This window comes from Mustela nivalis (genome assembly GCF_964662115.1).
Source record: "Mustela nivalis genome assembly, chromosome: 15".
In the NCBI taxonomy this organism is placed as follows: Eukaryota; Metazoa; Chordata; class Mammalia; order Carnivora; family Mustelidae; genus Mustela; species Mustela nivalis.
The window spans coordinates 31,261,265-31,286,577 of NC_139034.1; the positions used below are offsets into that span (position 1 = coordinate 31,261,265).

A 25,313-nucleotide genomic window follows, 5' to 3' on the forward strand; every position below is an offset into this window, starting at 1 on the left:
TTATGAAGCTAATGATTCCTCCCTTAAGGATTGCCTCTCAAGGCTTTGTTTTAAGTAATGCCACTTACTGTTGCACTTTCAACATTTGCTATCCATATCTGATAAGGGAAACCAAGACGAAAAAATAAAATTTCCTTACTACTTACAGCCCATTGTTAAGTCCTGAAATAGGCAGAGTGACATTCCGCTGGGAACTCAGCTTCTCCGATGTTAAGACTTTGCTAAAGGCAAGAGGCAATCAACCTGAGGATTCCACCCCCACCTCCTGCCTCAGGATCCTGTAAGTCTTCTTTAACATACAAAAATTCCTTTGCAAATTTCCTATATTTCTATACCCCTAGAGGTATGTTGGTAATCATCTCCAGGCATGTGGCCCACTGATATACTTCTGAGGGGGTCTCAGGACTGAGTTTTTACTAAACAGTAATAAATGACCTTTCCCGAACAACAGCCCGTCAGGATCACGGGAACCTTGTTTCCAAAATACCTTGGAAGCTTGTGCTGTCTCTAACCTCCCCCCAATTTGAAAGTACATAATCAGTCACACATCACAACCTCAGGGCAGCCCTTTCTGTCCACAGGTCCTGTCTTCCTGCTTTAATAAAACCACCAAAGTCATCTCAAGAATTCTTTCCTGAGCATTTGCCCCGAACCCCAACAATTTCTACATCAATATCTACTCTCAGATTATGCAAATCGCGCATTTACCAGCTGTCCGCCTTTATAAACCTCTGCGCCTTGCATATCCTATTTCTTTTTTTGTTTGGATGAGATTCTCCACCACTATATAAATTCATTCTATCTATAGCTCAAGTCAGCATGGTTATTAGGGCAAGGATAAATGGTATAGAAACAACCTGGTATAAATTATTGAAAGTATTAACACAATATGGAAAAAAATTAAAGACAATGAATTGTGCTGGGAGAAGCTAGTTTGGGGGGAAGGAAAGAACTTGTCCCAGTTGTTTGCACATCATGCACCCACCAAAGTAATCCCAGCTGAATTAGAGTTGTGATGAAAATGAACTAAAAAAGAACAAATGACTAGTCTTTGGTTGGGGAGGATTTACTTTTTTCATTAATATAAATCAGGTTTTACTTCTACTGAACTAATGCACTTACAATTTTAAAACTCAAATGGTAGAAAAACAAGTAAGGATGAGTAGGGATGACTTTACCCACTAGTCCTGGTTTCCATTCACTTTTAGCTCTTTGAACTATTATTCCTGATACTTTCAAGTAATAGGTTTCTTCTTCATGTTTTGGTAAATGACTACATATTTGTACAGCATCTTTCCTTCCACCCAGAAATACACCCTTTAATATGTTATGTACCACAAAGATATTCTATAATATTTTCCCAAATAAAAATTGGCAACATATAGACAGGATAATGTATCATAACTGAATGGAGTTATTCCCAGAAATACAAGGTGAGGTTAATATTTGAAAAATCAATCCTTGTAGTTTACTGCATTAAAAGAGAGAAAAAAGAAACACATTTAATCATTTTTTAAAAGAGTTTATTTATTTGAGAGGGAGGGAGAGAGAAATAGAGAGAGAGAGTAAGCAAGAGCACAAGAGCCTGGGGAGGGAGAAGCAGAGTCCCCACCAAGCAGGGGCTCAATCCCAGGATGCTGGGATCATGACCTACCTAAGCAGAAGGTAACCCACTGAGCCACGCAGGTGTCCCAACTCATATAATCATCTAAACAGATGCAGAAAAGAACCTGAGAAAGTTCAGTAATTATTAATGATTTTAAAAAGAGTTAAGCAAACTAGGATTAAAGGGAATTTTAACAACCTTATATATGGCATTTAAAAGATTTATAACTAACATCTTATTTAACGGTTGTTATGGGCTGAGTCATGCTCCCCTGCCCCAAATTCGTATGTTGAAGTCCTAACCCCCAATACCTCAAAATATGACTATATTTAGAGAATAGGGCCTTTAAAGAAGTAATTAAGTTAAAATGAGGTCAATAGGGTGAATCCTAATCTAGTATAACTGGTATCCTTAAAGAAGAGATGAAGTTAGACGCAGACAGAGGAAAATCCACTTGAAAACACAGGGAGAAGACAGACATCTGCAAGCTAAGGAAAAAGCCCTCAGAAAAAGCCAGTCCCACTGATACCTTGATCTTAGACTTCTAGATTCCAGAGCTGTGTGAAAATAAATGTTATTTAAGCCAGTTAGTCTGTGGTACTTCCTTATGGCAGCCCTAGCAGACTAATACAATGGTGAAAGACTAAGATTTGAGAGAAGCAAGGATATCACTTGAAGTCATCACATAGCTGGAGGTTCTAGTTAGTGCAACCAATAAAATCAATAAATAATAGAAGATAGTTAAATTGAAAAGGAAGGAGTAACTATCTTTAATCACAGCCAATCCTAAGGAATCCACAAAAAAGCTACGAAAACAAATACATGAGTTTATCAAGTTCAAAGGATTAAGGTCAATACACAAAATCAATTATATTTCCATATACAGCTAGTCTCCCAATTTATGATGGTTCTATTTATAGTTTTTTGACTTTATGATAGTGTGAAAACAGAAGCCATAATTTGAATTTTGAATTTTTATGTTTTCCCAGGGTAGTGATATGCAGCATGGCACTCTCTTATGATGCTGGCCAGCTACAGCGGGATTCAGCTCCCAGTATGTATACAATCATTCTGCTTTTCACTTCCACTACAGTACTCAATAAGTTACATGAGATCTTCAACGCTTTATTATAAAGTAAGTAATAGTAAAAAAAAATACTTAATACATTCAGAAACTGAATTTTAAAAACAATATCATGGAAAATATAAAATATTAAGGGATACCTTTAGCAAAAGATGTGCAAAACCTGTACACTGAAAACTATGAAAAGTTACTGCGGGAAATTAACTGAAAGGAGAGAAATACCACTATGATAGATCAAAAGACTACATGTGGTTAAACAGTCAAATCTCTTCAAATTGATGTATGTGGATTTTGATATCCCAGCCAAAATTTCAGAAGGCCTTTTTCCCCCAGTAGAAACTGACAGACCGATTTAAAAATTTATATAGAAATGCAAAAAGGTCTAGAATAATCAAAACAATTTTTAAAATGGAAAAACTTGGAAAATTCATAACCTGATTTTAAGACCCAGGATAATGCCACGCTAATCAAGAGAGTGGTATGTGTGCATGCATGTATATATGCGTGCCTGTGTGTATATGCACGTATGCACATATGTATGCATGTGTGTGCATGTATGTATTTATTTATTTTAGAGACACAGAGAGAGAGAGAGACTCCTAAGCAGCATTCATTCCCAGCATGGAGCCTGACATAGGACTTGATCCCAGGACCTTGAGATCATGACCTGAGCTGAAACCAAGAGTCAGATGCTTAGCCAGTTGAGCCACCCAGGCACCTGGAGAGTGTGGTGTTTATTAAAGCATAGACACATAAATCAATGGAGCAGAATGGAGAAGCCAGAAATAGACTTTATTTTTAATCTTTTTTTTAAAAGATTTTATTTATTTATTTGACAGAGAGAGATCACAGGTAGACAGAGAGGCAGGCAGAGAGAGAGGGGGAAGCAGGCTCCCTGCTGAGCAGAGAGCATGATGTGGGGCTCGATCCCAGGACCCTGGGATCATGACCTGAGCCAAAGGCAGTGGCTTAACCTACGGAGCCACCCAGGCACCCCAGAAAATAGACTTTTTTAACAGATGGTATTAGAACAACAAAAACAAAAGATCATTTATGCTTGGTGCCACATATAACAGTTCATTCAAAATGGACTGTACCTAAATAAAACCACCTAAAAGTATAAATTTTCTATAAGAAAACATAAGAGAATATCTTTGTTATCTGGGTTAGGCATAGGTTTCCTAGCTAGGACACCAAAGGCATGATCTGTTGAAAGCAATTGATAATTTGGACTTCATCAAAACTTAAAACTTACTCTCTTTGAGAGACACAATTAAGGATGGATTGTATTTCATCCCTCCCCAAATTTATATGTTGAAGTGCTCTTCCCACATATATTTGATTATGGGGACTTGGAGGTAAGTGGACTTAGATGAGGTCATAAAGGTGGGATCCTCATGATGAGATTAGTGCCTTTACAAGAGACCAGAGAGCTTGATCTCTCCTTTCCTAACATGTGAGGACATAAGAAGGTGGGACACCAGAAAGAGGGCTCTCACAAGGAATCGAATCTGCTGGTACTTTGATCTTGGACTTCCTAGCCTCCAGAACTGTGAGAAAGAAACGTCTGTTGCTTAGGGCTGCCCGGTCTATGACATTTTATTATAGAAGCCTGAGCTAACAAAGATATAAACTATTTTTCAAAATGAAGACAAGCTACAGACTTAGGAGAAAAATGTGCAACACACATTTTTGATAAAGGACTGGGCTCTAGAATATGTAAGGAGTCCTCAAAACCCAATAATAAAGCTAACAACCCAATAAATATATGGGCAAAATTATTGAACTGAGATTTCATCAAAAAGAGATATGGGTGGCAAATAAACACATGCAAATATGTTCAACACGATGAGTCTCTAAAAATTTAAAACTACATTGAGGTAACTGTATACATCTTTTAGAATGAATAAGTTTTAGTGTTTTATTTTGTTTATTTGTTTTTAACCACAAAGACTGGTAATACCAAATGCTGAAGTCCAGTTAGAACTCTCACACAAATCTCTTGTTGGGATGCCTGGGTGGCTCCATCAGTTAAGTGTCTGCCTTTGGCTTAGGTCATGATCTTAGGGTTCTGGGATCAAGTCCCGCATCAGGTTCCTCGTTCAGCTGGGAGTCTGCTTGTCCCACTGCCTGCTGCTCCTGCTGCTTGTGTGCGCACTCGCTTGCTCTCTTTCTATCTGACAAATCATAAATAAATAAAATCTTTAAAAAAAATGTCAAATAAATTAAGAATTTTTTTTTAAAAGTTCATAAAATCAGAACTCTCACACATTGCTCGTGGGAATGCAAAATGGTACAGCCACTTTGGAAAGCAATTTACTGTTTCATATAATGTTAAGCATCGGTTTATCATACGATTCAGTAATCCCATTCTTAGATATTTACCTAAAAGAAATGAAAACTTACGTTCTCTTCAGGACCTGTATGTAAATATTTTAGTGGCTTTATTCATAATAATCAAAAACTATAAATAACTCAAATGTTTTTCAAGTGGTGAAGGGATAAGTCAACTGTAGTACATTCATACAGGGTAAATTCAGACAATAGAAAATTACTTAGCAATATAAAGGCACAAAGTTTGGTACATTTAACATGGATAAACTTACCAAAAACTAAAAAAAAAAAACTTAAAAAACTACCATATGTATGATTCCATCTCTATGCCATGTTGTTACGGGCAAAACTATAGACATAACAAAAAGGTCAGTTTTGCCTGGAGCTGAGCATGCGAGGAGTTTGACTAAAAGGGCATGAGAGATATGGATAAAGGAACTGTGTTTTATCTGGATTGTGGCAGTGATAACATAGCTATGTGTTTTTCAAAATGCAGAATTATACACTAAAATGGGTGAAATTTACTATATGTATATTATACCTCAATAATCTGACTTAAAAAAAAAATAGCCAAGAAAGAAAAATGCAATGTGGAGTTGCAGAAAGAAAAAGTTGAGTTGGCAGTTACGCAGCAGAGAGTTCTAAGGTTGCCCAGAGCTAAACTGCCCTATTTTACCAATGTTAAAATTTGTCATTCTTGTGTGTGGAGTTGTTCTCTGGAGATTATAGTGTTTCCTGGGAGCTAGCCTTAGGCTGTAGCCTGAGCTGGGGCGGGGAGATGGGGGAAGGGAAGGGAGGACGGGGACAGCATGTTCAAGGTCACAGACATCCTGTTAAGGAGTAGGCTACTCCTTACACACAGTAGGAAGTCAGGGTCTAAAGGGAGTGGTGGGCAAGGACATCCTGTGACATTCAGGGGTCACATTTAGTAGCCAGTTTAAAGTTTTCTTTTATTGGGTTTATAATTCCATTTTACTGTCTGGACGCCTTCAATAAAGTCTGTTTACATGTTGTAGCTTGGTCTTTCCTATGCTTTGTAGGGCTGTGTAAAGATGTGAAAAGAGAATAGCGTCAGGCCAGAGAAGCACTGAGGTCAAGGAGAGTCTTTGATCTCAGCGTTCTGGGGACTTGGAGCAGTGACTGACATGTAAGTGCCCTATAGATGAACAGCTGAACAGAAGCTTCTCTCCTTACTATTGAAGTGGAGAACAAAGGCAAAATTAAAAAAAAAAAATTAAACTTCCTTAAACTTACAGTTCATTGACAAGTATTTGGGACAGGCTGTGTGACCTTCCTCCAGGCACTCAACTGCCTCAATGTTCATACTTTGCTAAAGGCAAAAGGCAAGCTTAGCTTGACATTAGCCTGACCTCCAGGATTCTATAAGTCTACTTTAATATATGAAGATCCCTTTGGAAACTCCCTTTATCTCTACCCATTCTACCTACTGCAAGATATATGTTAGCAATTATCCTCCAAGCATATGTCCCACTGATAAACATCTGAAGAATCTCACGACTAAGGTTTTACAGGACAGTAGTAAATGACCTTCTCCTAACAACAGCTAGGCTCTCAAGGTCCTAGATGCCTTTCTTCCAAATTCCTTAGAGACTTATATCATCCCTAACCCTCTCCCAACTTGAAAGTGTGTAATCAGTCACGCACAACCCCAGGGCAGCTCTTACTGCCCTCGGATTCTGTCCCTGACCTTTAATAGAACCACCCCTTTTGCATGAAAAACATCTCAAGAAATCCTTCTTGACAGGTCGTTCCCGAACCCCAGCATTTCATGTCAATTATCCGTGTAACAAAATAGTTTCGTTGTATTTAAGCAAACTAGAAAACAATTTTTTCCTAGAATATTTATGCATATGGAAAAAGGTGGTGTGATTCACACGAAATACAATTAGTGATGAAGGAAAAAAGACACCGAGCTGATGTTTATGAATCATACAAGAGAAGTGTAAATCAGCCCACTTAGTTGCCACTCTGTTCTAGAGAATCCACACAATTCCCTTTTGCAGGGTTCCCAACTAGTTGACCAAGGTATACCAGCAGTCCCTGCAGCATTAGAACCTAACAGAGCTTTGTATTGCCACACCTCCTTTCCAGTTTATCCAGACTCCCAGTTAAAGGGTAGGGTAGCCAGGCACAAGGATTCCTCCCCTGCCCAATTCTAGGACTTTATTGGGAGAGCGGTGTTGTCCTTCCAGCCTGTCCTGTGTTTGATGTTCAAAGGTGTATGTAACTCGTGTACCCTCCTTATGGTTTTACACAGCATGGTATTGTATGCATTAAGGCAGAATTTAAATTTAACAAATTTAACTCACATCACAACTCAGATGCACAGAAATAATGACCTACTTTCTCTTTTTCCCTTCCTCCCTCCCTTCCTTCCTTCCTTTCATTTTTCTCCCCAAACTCTTTGTCACTAGTTTGCATATGGGTCTGTAGAGAATTCATTAAATATTCAATCTGGTTCAAAACAGTCCAGTCTAATAATTTAGTCAGGACCGTTAAGTCACATTCAGTCTATCTTGGTTTAAACAGCTGGCCTTTCAGTCCCCTTTCTCCCTGTTATTTTTACTGAAGACATCCAGATATATGAAGCTGGGTATGGCTTGGACATTTTGTAACACTTTTGGAAGATAGTTTCCTTGAATCCATGTGGACTTAACATGTGCCTTGGAATCAGGCAGATAAGAAATCTGGAGTCCTCACATAAAAACCAAGGGTGGCTGAGAGCCCACCTGTCTGACTATACCATGTTATCAAGTGTCTTTTGGTTCAGGAGATTCTTCAAGGCAACTTTCCCTCAGAGCCTCAAGGTGGAAGTGTGACAAGACTGGGGCAGGACAAATTTTCTGCCTTCAGTATTGCTCCCAGTGGAGCAGAGATGCCAAGTTCATTTCATATTTTCATAGGTAGGAGAGATACGACTCTTTTTGTACATATAGAGTTGAATTCTGTTATTAACCTGATTACATCAACTGCCAGAAAATTAACCTCTGGTAAATTAGGAGCTATCTCCCTCCCTCCTCCTTAGATCCAGGAGATAATTGCAGTGACAGATGAGCATGGAACATCTAGTCTTTGGTATTGCTAGATAACTAAGCTGACATTTATTGTCAAATTCCTCTTCCCATATGCTCTGTGTCATTGTTCCTTACAGGTCTATCCTTACATGTTTCCATCTGCCATCTCTCCATGCTTGTCTACATAGCTGTCAATGGTTCTGGAAGCCCTTGCAGGCTTCCCCATCTTTGGTGGGATGGGTACAATCCTGGGAATATGATTTAGCTCCATCTGCAAAGGTACACCTGACTGTCAGAAGTTTCCACTCCTTCTGTGCCACCAGTGTGATCAGGGGATTTTGTATCTTCTTCTAGTATCTCTTGTTTAGATCCCCAAAACTCTTTGGGAGTGGAATAACCCTTCATCTGGGACACAGTGGCATTGGAAAGTATAAAACACAGGGGCCCTCCTCAAGAAACCACCAGAGTGTCTTACTTTCTCCCAATTTCCTCTCTCCATATTCTCTAGGAGAGAGGAAATTCCAGTTCTAATTCTGAGGCATAAACGTTCCTTGAGTCCTTCTTCGTTCTGGCTTTTGAAACTTGAAGTTCAGTCTTTTGCAGTTCTCAACCCTTGCATTTACACCTCAGAACCTGTCCCCTGATGGTCTGCAGCATCATTCTTTCCTTTAGGTAGTGAATGGAGTGAAAAGTAAAAGGTTAATGAACATGATAAGATGATATGAATCTTAAGTTATTTTCTCGAATTCTCCTCTTGCCATATGGAACCAGCTCTTGCCATACAGAACCAGTTCAGATGTTGTGCTGGAGCAATCAAGTAAAAGCTGTTTACTCTGGGCAAGTTACTGTTTCCGAACCTCCGTTTTCCCTGTAGAATGCAGGATTGTGAGGATTACTAAGATGTGTTTCTCTCTGTCTTTTGCTACTGCCATTCTAGGGTGGTCTAGATAAGTGTTCCTACTATTACTTCTGAGGCGTTAAGAGAACTAAGAGAAATCTTGTGTAAACATTGTATGTCCTCTTCCTTCACCCTTATACTCTGTATAAATCTGGTAACTGTTTCTTTCTTTGGCACAGATTGGATGGGTAAAATGGAATAAGTTGAAAACCAGAGAATCTGAAAATGTCTCATGACAAAATAAAGGATAGAAAAAAAATATGTAATTATCTGGCACCAAAAACTAAGTGTTCAGTAAATCACCGTTATTCACTCAGCCATCAATAGAAGTTCAGGCTAAGCAGATATATTGGAAGTTTTTTCTGCAGCACTTGGTAATTCTATTAATTCTATAGTTAACAATAGGACAATTTATTATTTTTTGAGAATTTCAAGTGTTTCATTTCTCTGTAACAAAATTTAGCAAGAGGGGCACCTGGGTGGCTCAGTGGGTTAAGCCTCTGCCTTCAGCTCAGGTCATGATCTCAGGGTCCTACGATCAAGACCCACATCAGGCTCTCTGCTGAGCAGAGAGGCTGAGCCTGCTTCTCCCTCTCTCTTTGCCTGCCTCTCTGTGTACTTGTGATCTCTATCCATCAAATAAATAAATAAAATCTTTAAAAAAATTTAGCAAGAATAATTTGAACTACATTTTAAACTTGCCTCCTTCTTTTTGTATGACTTACAATACAACCCAAACATCTTTTCTGTACCTTAGTGAATTGTCATACTTGTTTCTAAGTTTGAATCAGTCTCCATCATTTTATCCATTGCATTTTCAATGTCATTCATGAAAGCCACTTTTTTCACCTGTGTTGGTAAGTCTGCACCCACTAACTGGCTACATATTTAGTCTCTTGAATCTAGATGGTGTTAACACTGATAGGCACTGCTAACATTTCCAAGTCAGCTCTTTCCTCTAAAATTCCATTTATATTTGTTTCAAATATAAATTCCATTTATATTTGTTAAGTGAGTTAAAAGATTTTTTAAAGTTTTTATCTTAATTCCAGTTAGTTAACATACAGTGTTATATTAGTTTCAGGTGTACAATATAGTGATTCAGCACTTCCATACATCACCCAGTGCTCATCACAGCAAGTACACTTCTCAATCCCCATCACCTAACCAATAGGACAGTTTAGATAAGTCTTTGCTCTAGGCAGTAAAATTTTGGGGGGGGTATTATTATACCTTCAATGATTTTGCTACATCAGATGTTATATCCTTTAATGATTTGAAAGAACTGTGAAAAAAATTAAAGTCTCTCCCTAGGAAATTTCTTTTCCTCTTTTTTCCTGCACACCACGCTCATCCTTAATATCCAGGTAGAGGCAGAGATACACAAAGTGGGGGACTACAGGTTGAGCATAAGAATAGCATTATACATGAAGTACAATTCTTTTTTCCCCCCTTCCTCATATACTCTCCCCTACCCTCCACCTAATACATTCTGCCTACTAGTTTCTGAGATACTTGTAGAACAAAATGATAAAAATGTTTGTTGTGGAAAAAGTAGTTTCTTAGTAAAGAAATTTCATTTTCTAAGACTGATTGCCTGATGCTGAAACAAGGTTAGCAGGTAGGAGTCACATCATTTTACCTCACTGAATTCTTTTAATGAGGTATCCAGGCATACAGAGCTCTGAACACAGTCAAGGAGTGCTGAAGGAATGCACCTCTGCCTCTTGCTTAGGTTTCCAAAGGAGCCAGTCCCACATAATCTGCATGTTCTCTTTCTCACTTCTTGACTTACTCCATATTTCTGCTGCTGCCTTCCCTGTTTTTAAGCTAGGGTGGAAGAGGGCACAACAGGGGAGATGTGTAATGGTTCACCTGTGATGCAGACTTGAAAGGTGTGGAGCCTCTCAGGCTCCTACCAGGGGTAAAGCCTTACATCTTATTTTAGCACATTGACTTATTCTGAGTTTACCCGTGTGCCCTTTAAATAACTGGCCTTGGACTCAGATGGTTTGTTGTACCTGGTTGTTCAACTGCTGTGTTTACTAGCAATTAAAAAAAATGGCTTGAAAAGAAGTATGTCCTATTCATATCTGATGGGATAGGTGTTTCCAACAGAAGCTGGTAGGTCCCAGCCCCAGCTTTTTGGGCAGATATCTAGATTTTATTTGACTGGCAATGATTGACAGTAGAAGGGTAGAGCAAGAGACATTTGAACTACCAATGGCTTTTTCCCACTCTGCCTATTTCTAACTGTACCTATCTTTTAGTGAGGAAGCGAGCTTTAAGGACAGTCCTGCCTAAGTGCAGTGAAATGAAAAAATCCGTGAGAAAGTTTTGTCTTTAAGAGCTCAGAGATTTGGAGGACTGCAGAAAGCCCTTTTCTGTTCCCTGAGTTGATAGGCTGTTTTAGATTCCTTTTTTTTTTTTTTTTTTCTTTATACAGTGCTGTTCTGGGCATTGGGCCACTGTACTTCAGAAGCAGCTACCAGAGCCTGTATAATGCTAGTCAGGCCCTCCAATCTATTCCTGGGTTAACATCTTTAACATTGAAAACTCTTCGACACATTTTAAAACCACATATCCAGAGGAAAATAGGCGCCGTGTGTCCAGTGGTCAAGTCTGGATGGGGCACACGTCTCATCTCAGGGCTTTCAATGCTCAGTGTGTATGTCATTCACCTGAGAGCTCTAAGAAATATAGATTCCTGACTCCATCCTCAGATGGGGCTGGTGAAGGAAGTTTTTCTAAAGCTTCCTAGGCAATTCTCTGTGCCATTTGGATTGGTAACTAGTGGCTGATCGTCTTTTTTTTTTTTTTTTTAAGGTAGAATTGGTGTTTTATTCACTGCTGTATCAACACAGACTTTGGCACAAAGCAGACACTGAGTGCTTATTTTTTCAACGACCACCATCTTACGGTTAAGGCAGCTGAGGCTCAGAGAAGTTGGGATCACACAGATGGCGAGGCTGGTCATCTCTCCAATACCACATCTTACTACTTTACTAGGAAGTGTTCGGGTTGCTTTCTGGTCTCAGGTCGCATATTGAGGCTGCGGAGGTTAGCTCCAAAGGTCAAAGTTTGCTCTGTGCCTGTCAAGCCCAACTTTGCTTGAACTGGCAATCTCTGCTAAGGGAATCCGCATTCGCAGAGTTAACCAGAAGTCCCGCCCGCCATGGGTGGGGCCACGGGTTGGAGTCCGCGTCAGGAGCAGCTGGGTCGCCGGGCGTCTCGCGCTTCTGCGCCTGCGTACGGCGCCGAGGGGACGGGGTCGGGCTCAGAAATGGCGGCCTCCATGTTCTACAGCCGGTTATTGGCTACCACCGCCCTTAGGAGCCGCGGGTCCCGGCCTGCGCTGCGGGCCGCCGCCCAGGTATTGCGGCCCCGCCCGCTATCTCTTCGAGGGTCGGCAGGAGGAAGGGCGAGGTGGGAGACGTGGCTCCTGTGGGTGAGGTGTGAGGGGATGTGAGGCCCGGCTCGGGGTCACTTCGCAATAGGTGACATTGGGTGACTTGGGGTTGCCCAGCCGGGCCCGCGGGCGGCTTGCCCTGGAGGACTGCCCGCCTGTGGTTGTGGCTGTAAGCGGGCCCATATTTGCGCCGCTCTGCTCTCGTCGTCAGCCCGCGAGGAGTCGGGCCATTCGGCTGCCGCTGCCCTCTCACTTTCTGAGGGCCGGAGGGGAGGCGGGTGAGGGGAGCTTCTAAGTGGAGGTGTGGGGGCCTAGGCAGTTTCTGCTGCTTTCACCTCACCCAGCGTAGTGGGCAGAGGCTTCCGCGGCCCTTCTTTGGGGAGGGGGGAAAATGCCCTTCAGATGTACTTTTATGTCCCTGGGGAGCTGTCATAGGTGGGAATGCCTTCACAGGATCAGCTTGCTGACTGGTCTGTTCTGGGAAGAGGCAGGGAAGTTTCCCACCTGTTCTGTTTGTTAAGGGTGGTAATAAGATGAGGTTTACCAGCTTACCAGTTGGGGAAGGAAGACAATTATCTTTTGGATCCCTTCGTTTAAATAGCATATATTATAGCATAATAATCACAAGTGTTTGTTTGTTTTGGTTTTTTGTTTTGGAGTGTTTACCGTGGGCCAGGTACTGAGCTGGGCATTTTACTTGTAGTTTCTTGTTAGGCTTTTCAGCAGCACTATAAGGGCGTCATCAATATCCTCATCATTGATGAGGAAATTGTGGCCTGGAGAGCTAGTATTTCGGGCTCTGTCACAAAGCAGGTAGGGGCAAAGCTAAGGCGTAATTCCAGAACCGTCCGGCTCCAAAGCCTTTGTGCTCGAATCGGCTCTTCATTTTTTTTCCGGAAGACTTGGCCTGTTCTTTCCAGTGTTGACACCAAGAAACTTGTTGGAAGGGCACGATTGCTTCATAAGTCAATTCCAGAGTTTTAGATTACGTTCTGAAATTAACTCCTTGGACATGACAAAAATGAATTGATTTTAATACTCTAAATCTGGAGGCAGTGAATTACATGAGCATGCTTCTCAATAGGAGAAGTGATAATTTTTTGGCCTTGAACTTCCTTCTTATGAGTCTTAAAGAATGCTGTCTTGTTTTTAGAAAATGAAGACTTGGTGAACAAATATGTTTTCATCTGTCCTTTTGTAAATTCTTTTAAAAGCTCTTGTCTCTCCATATGGAGGTGCCTAGTTTATTGTCTTAGAACATCTCTTCTTTTCCACCCACACATTAAAAAATACAGCTTTAGAATTTGGAAGGCCCTTAATCTAATCCCTTGCTTTTGTAGATGAGGACGCAGAGGTGCAGGATCCTAGGAAACTTGTTCAAGGTCACACATTGAGTTTAGCTAATATTCTTAAACATTGTGTTTAGTTCTCTAACCCTGGTCTAGTTTCTCTGTATCTTTTGTCCAGTGTATGTCTGATAAAATAGTTTAGGTTATGAGCAGATGAACTAATTTTTTTTTTTTTAAAGATTTTATCTATTTATTTGAGAGTGAGAATGAGAGAGAGAGCATGAGAGGAGAGAGGACAGTGGGAGAAACACTCTCTGGCGATCAGAGAGCTTCATGTGGGACTCAATCCCAGACTCCAGGATCATGACCTGAGCAGAAGGCAGTTGCTTAACCAACTGAGCCACCCAGGAGCCCCAGATGAACTAATTTTAAATATTTTCTCGTCGTGAATCAAATTTTTCAGTAACTATATTTTCCCCTTTTGAATTGGTGAATGATTAAATGGGTGGATGATTAAATGGCTGGTGTTATAGGAATTTGGCCAGGTACTGGTGGCCTTTTGGCAGTAGGAATCTTCTAAGTGATAATGTGGAGAAAGACAAAGACTTAAATGTGGGAATCCTTGTGATTCTGTAGGAATATTTATTACCAGCATAATTAAAAAAGCGTATTTTAAGTCATAACTTCTAGGGGTGCAAGGAAAGGATTAGCCACACTTCAGATATTACAAAACCTTTAAAGGGGTATAAAAGTTAGCAGCATTACCTTATGAGTACTACTGATTCTTTGTGAATATAGATATTTGAAAGAAACTGCAAAAATATACTTAGAGCTTTGTGTCATTGGTTTACCCTGAAGTTTTTGGGGGGAAATTTCAAACTGATAGAATGTTCCAGCAATCGTACAGTGAGCACAGATATTGCTTTCATCTTTATTTAACATTTTGCTGCATTTGCTTTATCTTTAAAAAACTACATTCATGTGCATATATACATGTTTATATATGCATGTATGTATAAAATAACATTCATTTATTTTTGTTCAGCCATTTGAGACTAGCTGGCAGATATCATGGTGCTTTATCTCTAGATAGTATTTTAGCACACGGCTTTTATTTATTTATTTTTAAGATATTTATTTGTCAGAGAGAGGGAGGGAGAGAGATCACAAACAAGGGAAGCTGCAGGCAGAGGGAGGAGCCTGATGCAAGGCTCAGGCTCCATCCCAGGACCCTGGAATCTTGACCTGAGCCTGAGGCAGATGCTTAACTGACTGAGCTACCCAGGCATCCCATAGTACACGCCTTTTAAAGGTGAAGACATTCTCCTAAATAACCACAACATAGTTATGATATTTAGGAAATTTGTAGTTATCATACTTTGGAAATTTAGTTTTAGATTTTCCCAGTTGTTCCCAAGGTGGTGTTTTATTTTATTTTTATTTATTTATTGATTTTTAAAAAGATTTATTTATTTGAGAGAGAGTGCAACTGTGAGTGGGGGCGGCAGGCGGAGAGGGAGAGGGGAAGCCTACTTACAGTTGAGCCTGGAACTGCTGGGACCTCCATCTTAGCACCATGAGCTCAGGACCTGAGCTGAAGCTAAGGGCCAGGCCCTTAACTGACTGAGCCACTCAATAGCCCCAAGTTGTTTTATTTTCAAGCTGGGATCAGGCCTCTGTAGTATTTTTTCTAGTCTGTCCAGTTAATTAGGTGCCACGTAATGACTCTGAATGCTCATGTGTTTGTTGTAGGTGTTCATTTACATGTTCATTTCCATTAAATGAATTCTGTGGCTGGACCAAGTCAGTTTTATTCTTTTAACATCCCTTGCACAGTGTCTGGTAAACAGGCATAATGTCTGAATGTATAACTGTTTTTACCAAGCTCTGCTCGGTACACCTCTTCCCCCCTTATTTTTATTGTTATTTTGAGGTATAATTTATATAAAGTATACAACTTTGGGTAGCTAGATTAATTTTTACATATGTATACATCTTTGTAGCCACCATTCAGATCGAGATATGTAATACTTTCAGCCCTCAGAAGCACCCATGTCCTCTCCCCTTATCAGTATTCCCCAACAGAAGGTGGCCACTAATTCTGACTGACTTTATCACTATTTTTGATTGGTTTTGAACAATATTAAAAAATATAAATATGTATTCTTTTTTTTTTGTTTAAAGATTTTATTTATTTATTTGACAGAGAGAAATCACAAGTAGATGGAGAGGCAGGCAGAGAGAGAGGGAAGCAGGCTCCCTGCTGAGCAGAGAGCCCGATGTGGGACTCGATCCCAGGACCCTGAGATCATGACCTGAGCTGAAGGCAGCGGCTTAACCCACTGAGCCACCCAGGTGCCCTAAATATGTATTCTTGTATCTGGTTTCTTTTCCTCAAAATTATGTCTTTGAGATGAATCCATTGTTTTGTGAACAACAGGGATTTTTAAAAAATTGCTTTGTAGGATCCTAGTATGTGAATATGCTGTATTTTTTTCTGTTGATGGGTGATTGAGTCATTTTTATTTTTTAATGAATAAGCCCGCTATGGATATTCTTATGAATATGCCTTTTGGTAGACAAAGCACTAATTTCTGTTGGGTATATACCCAGGAATGGGATTTCAGAAAGTAGATGTATAATGAACGGTTTGGGATGTTGCTGGTTTTTAATATTGAAGTGACAGTAACTCATGGAGTTGAGTTTCTCTGCTGAAATGTTATTCAGGATTTTAGCTTACCAGGCGAAACAGAAACAAGTTGTTACTTGGTGTGACTGACTTTTTAGACTAGGGTTCTCAAACTGTAGGGTGCTTAAGAATCAGGTGAATGACTTGTTGTGAATGCAGATTACCTGAGGCCCATTCCAGAGATTTTGTAGATTCAAGTGGGGCCCCAGAATCTGTGTTTTTAGACAACATCCCCAGTAATTTTGATGCAGATGGCTCATGAACTTCCTTCAAGAAGACTGTTTAATAAAGCAATAGTTGATAGTCCAGAACTGCACATTTCTAATCCTCTAAACTGTCTATAACATGGACTATCAGTAAATGGTTTCCAATATTTTATATTAAAAAGAAAGAGACTCTATATATGATGCCTTTAAATTCAATTCTTATGCTACTATGTGTTTCATATGAGCTGTGTTTCAGTATTCTGCATTCCTTGTTTAGAGAATGAAAATGTATGGATAATACTTAAATGTGTTATTTCAATTCATTCTTCTAGGGCTTTCATAGCACTTAATTTGTTCTACATATTGTCATATAAAGTTGATAGGATTGAGGAATTTTGATATTTACAGGCTATGAAATGAAGAGTTTCATTGAGGAAATCAACTGGAAAGTGGTGTCTGGATCAACACTTGTGGCAGTGAAGGAATGAGGCTTGAGAAGTGGGAGAAGTAGAACTGTGGTGCAGTTGCAGTAGGAACTTTTGCCTCCTCTGGGAGATCCTGAACTAAGATGGTCCTTCAGAATTATCCCAAATTGGGGTGAGGTGCTAGGACTTTATAACCTTTCCTTAAACCCCCATCGACCAGTCATTGGATGCAGGCTGACAATGGGAAGGTGTGACTTTGGGCAAGGAAGTGCCAATGAGAGGACTCAGTAGAGAGCTGTCAGTAGCCAGCACTCCCAGCAGCTGGGCTATGAAAGGGGAATCTGAGTAGCACACCACAGTGATCACTACAGATGAAACCAAGGTTTAGTCTTATGTGTTTGAAAGAGGAATCACTCAACTATCACTCAACTAACTACCGTATATCTAGTGCCAAGCAATTTGTTAGGTGCTGGAAGAATGATGGAGAGAAGAAAATGGGAAGGATTTTTGATTTGTTGGAAAAGATGAGGTTGGTTTTAGATCTGCTGAATTTGGCATTGAGGTAGAAATGCTCTGTAGGTCATTAGGGATATGGCCCATTCCAGAGATTTTGTAAGACTAAACGTGATGAGAAAATAGTTAAAACTACAAGGGTAACATTTGATATTTAGCTGGTAGGTTAGCTCTTAGGTTATAATTTAGTAGGTATTCTGAATATTATTCTTTGATGGTTTAACATAACAGTTTTATTACAGTTATGAAGAACCAAGTATTGTATATAAAAAAGTATTTTGAGGTGTTTTTAATAAGTTCTAAATTACTGTCATATATAATATGTCCCCAATTTCTTTAGGTTCTGGGAAGTTCTGGATTTTTTAACAACCATGGACTCCAAATACAGCAGCAGCAACAAAGGAATCTCTCACTACATGAATACATGAGTATGGAATTGTTGCAAGAAGCTGGTGTCTCCATTCCCAAAGGACATGTGGCAAAATCACCAGATGAAGCTTATGCAGTTGCCAAAAAATTAGGTACTAACTTAAGAAAAACTTAGGCCACTTTGACATGGGCACTTCTGATAAGATGTAAACTTTACTTAAGTTTATAACAGTTTATAGGTTTTGTTTTATTTTTTAAAAAATAAATTTTATTTACTTAAAAGGGAAGGTAGAACTTTATGATTGTTGACATTCTGCAATTATGAGATTATTTTGAGCTCCCATAGAGCTAGTAACTTAAGAACCAATTATATTGGCATTAGGAAGCCTTTAAAGTCCTGTCTTTAGTTGGAGTATAATTATGGGAAGAAAGTTCTGTTTAATATTCTAAAGCTTAAAAGACTGGTGTCTGTGATGATTCTTCTTTAAGAAAATAGTGAAGAAAATCTTAGCTGTTTATATGGTTGTAAAGAGGTCTAATAAAACTCCCCCAGCTTTCTCTTGATAGGAAAAGTATGGAACCAGGGTGGTAGGAGGGAGGGGCGAAGCTAAGTGCTAGACTGTAAGCTCCATGAGAGCAGGGTTTCTTTGTCTTATTTTGTCCAGTGATATATCCTAAATTCTTAGAAGAGTACCTGACACTTACATAATCAAGAACTATTGATATTTGTTAAATGAATTAAGTACTTGCTCATGTTTATTAGTCAAGTCTTTTATTGCTAACAGAAAACTAAATAGCTTTTGTTAATTTGAATTTTGTTAATTTATATTAATCTTATAATTAAAAAATACTGACTTTAGAAGGTATCCTTCACTTTACATTTTTAATGATTTAAGGATTTTTTTTTTTTTTTTAATTTGACAGAGATCACAAGCAGGCAGAGAGGCAGGCAGAGAGAGAGGGGGGAAGCAAGCTTCCCACTGAGCAGGGAGCCTGATGCGGGGCTCGATCCCAGGACCCTGGGATCATGACCTGAGCTGACGGCAGAGGCTTTAACCCACTGAGCCACCCAGGCGCCCCTTACATTTTTAATGATTTAATATGAGGCCATAACAACGAGTAATGTAGGAGCTATACATTGCATTTTATTTTTAGCAATATTTAAAATTCCACCAATTTTACGTAGATTAGCACAATCTCTGTTGTATGTAGACTTTATTAATAAGGCTTTGAATGTGCTTTGGTGAAGACTTTGCTTTTATTAGTATTTTAAGAAGACAGTGGAACATTTAAAAATGTTTAAAATTTTTAAGTTTTATTCTCGTTTTGTACTTATTTGTTTCTAGAATGAGTTTTTCTTTAAAAGTGAGGGCATGTACAAGTTCAGACATATGTCATATATTATATTTTTGAATGAGATGTTTACTTGGAAACATGATTTTTCATTGACAGTTTAATTTTTTGTTAATCAGAAAAAAGTCCTCTTTATTCAGGTTATAAGCACACTTCTTTTTATTCGTTGAAAGCCTTGTGTAAATTGATATTAATTGGGGGGAAGTTTTTGTTAATTAATGACCTGTAGCTGGAACTTGTGCATGGTAAAAGATGTGCTTCGCTTTTAACCTTCAATACACTGTATGGTAGAGGCTCTTAAAGGTCAAGTGTAAAGAAAACTCGTGATTGTATTTCTGTACTATTTCTTGCAAAGGCTACTTCTTAATAACTATTCCCTTGAGATTTGATCTTATCTGTATGACCTAAGCTTTAATTTGTAAAGAAGAGTCAGCTAAGTGGGAAGGAAAACTTGGAAGTGCAGTAGAGAAAGTATAAGGTTTCTTATTTTGCCCTTCTGTCCTTAAGAATGAAATTTAGACCTTTGACTTTGTTTTTATTTTTATTAATCTAATCCCTCGCGTTGATGATTTTTTGCTTACCAATTCTTTCCTTTGTTGTAATGCTGAAGCTTAAAATGTTTTTCATGTCAGTGTCAGTAAGGCCTGATTTATATAAAATGAATTTGGTAAAAATTATTGTTTTCTATTTCTGAATCACTATAATTCATTTTTCTGTATTTTCCATATATTTGCTCATTTAATCAAAATTCATTGTTTTGTCAAAAAAAAGATCTGTGTAGGAACTTTTTCATAAAACAAGTAGGATTTATTTGATAGTTAACGTATGCAGGGTATACTCTAATAATGAGTATTTCTGGGAAGGTCTGTGGGACCAGGATTTATGTGAAGTAAGGAGCAAGTAGACAGCTCTGATTTTGAGCCCCTTGGAACAGAAGGTATCTTGTTCATCTGGAGAGTATGTTTTTGTCAAGTAACACTGCAGATGATGATTATAGGATGCAAGTGGGATTAGTGGTTAAGGAGGTCTTAAATTCAGAGACTCAGAAATGCTACTTTTTTATTTTTTAAATTTTTAAAATTTATTTGACAGACAGAGATCACAGGTAGGCAGAGAGGCAGGCTCCCTGCTGAGCAGAGAGCCCAGTGCGGGGCTCAATCCCAGGACACTGGGATCATGACCTGAGCTGAAGGTAGAGCTTTAACCCACTGAGCCACCCAGGTGCTCCAGAAATGCTACTTTTTTTTTTTTTTTTTTAAAAGATTTTATTTATTTATTTGACAGAGCTCACAAGTAGGCAGAGAGGCAGGCAGAGAGAGAGAGAGGGAAGCAGGCTTCCTGCGGAGCAGAGAGCCCGATGCGGGGCTCGATCCCAGCACCTCGAGATCATGACCCGAGCCGAAGGCAGCAGCCCAAACCACTGAGCCACCCAGGCGCCCCGACTTTTTTTTTTTTTTTTTAAATAAATATTTAGTCTCTTCTTTTTTTAAAAGACTTTATTTATTTATTTGACAGACAGAGATCACAAGTAGGCAGTGAAAAAGAGAGGGAAGCAGGCTCCCTGCTGAGCAGAGAGCCTGATGCAGGGCTCGATCCCAGGACCCAGGACCCTGAGATCATGACCTGAGCCGAAGGCAGAGGCTTAACTTACCGAGCCACCCAGGCGCCCTGAAATGCCACTTTTAAAAGATATATTTAGCAGCTACTATGAAGATGTTGAGGACAGTTTTGTCTTTTGTTTGGGAGTCATTAATGTCAGAAAATGTTGCTTATAGGATCTAATAAGGTATGGTATAAGGTGCCTTAGAAATATACCTGGCTCTGTCCATCTAGCTAGCAGTTTCTAATTTTGATTTTGGCTACTTTGCTTCTTGAATTTTTGAACAACTCACAAAGTATTAATTCCCATTTATTAGAACTCTTACATCAGCAGCTGAAACAGTGAGATATAAATGCATTATAGGTGGGCCAAACTTGCTTGCCCTCATTTCCATGAGCATGGGGTCTGGGGGCACTGAGACTACAACTGGTGACTCTTCCTGAAATAGCCCTGGCTTCCTTCCCCAGTATTCCCTACAAATTCTATAATTTTCTGTGTATATTGTGATGTGAAAAAAGTTGGATACACTGGCCTGGAGGCTAGTTTTGCCTGTTGTGAATAATTGAAGTTAGGGATGGAAGAATGGTTGGGAAGAAATCTATAGTTTCTTTTCTTTTCCTGTGTGTGTGTGTGTGTGTTTTAATAGACTGGTTTTCTCATATCCATTTTTTAAAAGATTTATTTATCTTGAGACAGAGAGAGAGATTGAGAGCATGCACAGAGGTAGGGGTAGAGGGAGAGAGAGAATCTCAAGCAGGCTCCCTGCTGAGCATGGAGCCTGACACAGAGCTTGATCCCAGGACCCTGAGGTAATGACCTGAGCCAAAATCAAGAGTCAGAGGTCTAAACAGCTGAGCCACCGAGGCTCCCCTTTTCATATCCATTTTCATTTTATTTATTTATTTATTATTTGGAAAGATTTATTTGTCAGAGAGAGTGCTCTTGTGTGTGCACAGGTGGGGGGAACAGCAGGCAGAGGAAGAAGGAGGCTTCTTGCTGAGCAAGGGACCCAATGCAGGACTCTATCCCAGGACCCTGGAATCAACTTGAGCTGAAGGCAGACAGTTAACCAACTGAGCTACCCAGGCGTCCCCTCATAACCATTTTTTTAAAAAAAAGATTTTATTTATTTATTTATTTGAGAGAGAGAGAAAGAGAGAGAGAGAGAGAAATCAAGCAGGGGGGAGCATCAGGCAAAGGGAGAAGCCAATTCCCCGCTGAGCAAGGAGCCTGATGTGGGACTTGATCCCAGGACCCTGAGATCCTGACCAAAGCTGAAGGCAGTCTTAACCAACTGAGCCACTCAGGTTACCCCCTCATATCCATTTTTAATGATAAGTCTGTAGTAGACATCTCATTGATTTCATGATTCTGTATTGCCAAGAATAATATCTTTTAGGCTTGGGAAGTTTCTCCCATTTTTGTTCTAATTTTCAGAGGAACTATTAAAAGCTGTGCTTCACAGAATTTTAAAAGGGGAAACCGTAATACATAGTTCAGCTACAAATACATCTTAGTTTCTCTGTTACCCTAAATAGAATTGCAACTGAATTGACTTTCCATGTTTGAAATCGACACAATGTAATCATTTTGTTGCTTGAAAATTGTTCAGCCTAGTGAAATTTATGTTGCCTGACTAGTCTGTCTTTTTTTGCATATTTTGTTGATCCTTAGAATAGACTTGAATTGCCAAATTCTAAATTTCATGAATAATAGTACTTATATCTGCTACATATTATTTAATTGCTTAAAACATAAACTTATTCTTTCATGAGGTTAGAAGTTTGAAATGGGTCTTAAGTCCCATCTTTCTCTTTTTTTTCTTTAATTTTGACTGCTTTCATCCATTTTTCCTATTCCCTACCCCCTCCCTCTGGCAGCTACCAATCTGTTTTCTGTATCTATGGGCTTAGTTGTTTTGTTTTGTTTTCCAATTCATATATAAGATTACATTCATATGGAATATGTCTTTCTCTGGCTTTCTTAGCCATCAGATCCACATCCATGTTGCTGCAAATGGCAAAGTGTTACTCTTTTTTTGTGGCTGAGTACACATACACACACACACCCACACACACCCCATGTGCATATACCATAATTTCTTTACCCATTCATCCATCAAGGGATGTTGTTTCCATATCTTGGTTATTGTAAATAGTGCTGTAGTGAACATGGGATACATGTATTTTTTCAAGTTAGTGTTTTCTTTAGATAAATATCCAGAAGTGAAACTGCTGTGTCATATAGTAGTTCTATTTTTAATTTTTTTGAGGAATCTCTACTGTTTTCCACAAGGCTGCACCAATTTATATTCCCATCAACAGTGCATGAATGTTCCCTTTGCTTCAGATCCTCATCAACACTTGTTATTCCTTGTCTTTTTTCTATAATAGCCATTGTAGCAAGTATGAGATACATCTTTTTCTGGTTTTGATTTGGATTTCCCTGATAAATAGTGATTTTGAGCATCTTTTTTATATGTATGCTGGCCATTTGTATGTCTTTGTACAAATGTCTTCACATCTTCTGCCTGTTGTTTAATCACGTTTTTTTTTCCTATAATCGAGTTGTTTGAGTTCTCTATATGTTTTGGATATATGGATATTGACACTATCCATATTGTCAGAGTTATGATTATGGTATAATTCGCAAATATTTTCTCTCAGTAGGTTGCTCTTTTATTCTGTTGATGATTTCCTTTGGTATGCAGATGTGTTTTAATTTGACATATCCCACTTATTTTTCCTTTTGTTGCTTTTACTTTTGGTGTCAGATTGGAAACATTATCACCAAGACATAATGTCAAAGAGCTTGCCACGTCTATTTTCTTCTTCGAATTTTATGGGGTAGTTTTAGGTCTTGCGTTCAAGTCTTTAATGCACTTCAAGTTAATCTTTCTGTATGGTGTAAGATGGTGGTTGACTTTCATGCTATTTGCATATGGCTGTCTAGTTTTCCTGACATTATTTCTTTTAGTTATTTATTTAAAAACTTTTTAAGATTTATTTATTTTTAGACAGAAAGCGAGCAAGTGTGGGGTGAGGGAGAGAGGAAGGGAGAATTCCAAGTAGACTCCCTGCTGAGTGTGGAGCCCAACACAGGGCTTGATCCCAGGACCCTGAGATTATGACCTGAACCAAAATCAAGGGTCGGACGCTTAACCGACTGAGCCATCCAGGCGCCCCTTCCCAACACCATTTATTGAAGAGACTATCTTTTTTACATTTTATATTCCTGGCTCCTTTTTGATAAATTAATTGACCATGTATATATGGATTTATTTCTGGGCTCTCTGTTTTGTTTTGTTATGTGAGTAGTATACTGTTTTGATTATTGTAGCTTTGTAATATAGTTTGAAATCCAGGAGTGTGGTATCTCCAGCTATTTTCTGTTTTTGCAAGATTGCATTGGCTACTTGGGGTTGTTTTTTTGGTTCCATACTAATTTTAGGATTGTTCAATTTTGTGAAAAATGCCATTGGAATTGTGATAGGGATTGAATTGAATCTGTAGATTGCTATGGGTAGTATGGACATTTCAACTGTATTATTTCAATTTTTCAGTATGGAATATCTTTACATTTATTTTTGTCTTCAATTTCTTTAATCAATTTTTTTAATCTTTAAAGAAATTCAATTTCTTTAATTAATTTCTTCAGTTTCTTCAATTTCTTTAATGCTTACAGTTCAGTACACAGGTCTTTTACCTCCTTGGTTAAATTTATCCATAGGTATTTTATTCTTTTGCTGCAGTTGTAGATGAGACTTTTAAAAAAAAATTTCTCTGATAGTTCATGATTAATGTATAGAAATGCAGTTGACTTTTGTGTATTGACTTTGTGTCCTGCAGTATTAGTGAATTCATTTATTCTAATGGTTTTTGATGGTATCTTTAAGGTTTTCTATATATAATATCATGTCATATGCAAATAGTGAACAGTTTTACTTCTTCCTTTCCAGTTAGGATGCCTTTTATTTCTTTCTTTCTTTCTTTTTTTTTTTTTTTTTTTGCCTAATTGCTATAGCTAGGACTCCCAGTTCTGTGTTTAAATGGCAGAACTGTTGCTTTTTTTGCTGGTCTTAGAGGCAAAGCTGTCAACTTTTCACTGTTGAGTTGGATATTTAGCTATGGGCTTGCCATATATGCCTTTATTATGTTGAGGTATGTTCCATCTATACTGCCTTGCTGAGGTTTTTATATAAATGGATGTTGAATTTTGCCAAATGCTTTTTTTTGCATCTCTTGAGATGATCATATATTTTTTACCCTTCATTTTATTAGTAAAGTGTATCACAGTGACTGATTTGTAGATGTTAAATCAGTCTTCATCCCTGGATTAAATCCCAGTTGATGAAGGTACATATGATTCTTTTAATGTATTGTTGTATTCAGTTTGCTAATATTTTATCAACTATTTTTATGTCTATGTTCATCAGGGATATTGGTCTGTAGTTTTCTTTGCTTGTGGCATCCTTGTCTGGTTTTGATATCAGGGTAATTCTGG

The 25,313-nt window shown here is 38.7% G+C and overlaps 1 protein-coding gene across 3 annotated transcripts in view; it reads left to right on the forward strand.

The window, feature by feature from the left end:
* Nucleotides 1-161: 161 nt before the first annotated feature.
* SUCLA2 (succinate-CoA ligase ADP-forming subunit beta) overlaps nucleotides 162-25,313 on the forward strand; it is a 66,523-nt gene continuing 41,371 nt past the window's right edge. The window contains exons 1-3 of one of the 3 annotated variants that reach the window (XM_082701620.1): nucleotides 162-280; nucleotides 2,596-2,741; nucleotides 17,829-18,009. In XM_082701620.1, the coding sequence (XP_082557746.1) occupies nucleotides 2,625-2,741; nucleotides 17,829-18,009 (298 nt within the window). In that variant the 5' untranslated portion in view covers nucleotides 162-280; nucleotides 2,596-2,624. Of the gene's footprint in view, nucleotides 281-2,595; nucleotides 2,742-12,138; nucleotides 12,384-17,828; nucleotides 18,010-25,313 lie in introns of those variants that run through there. The other 2 variants (XM_082701619.1, XM_082701621.1) reach the window with 2 other exon arrangements.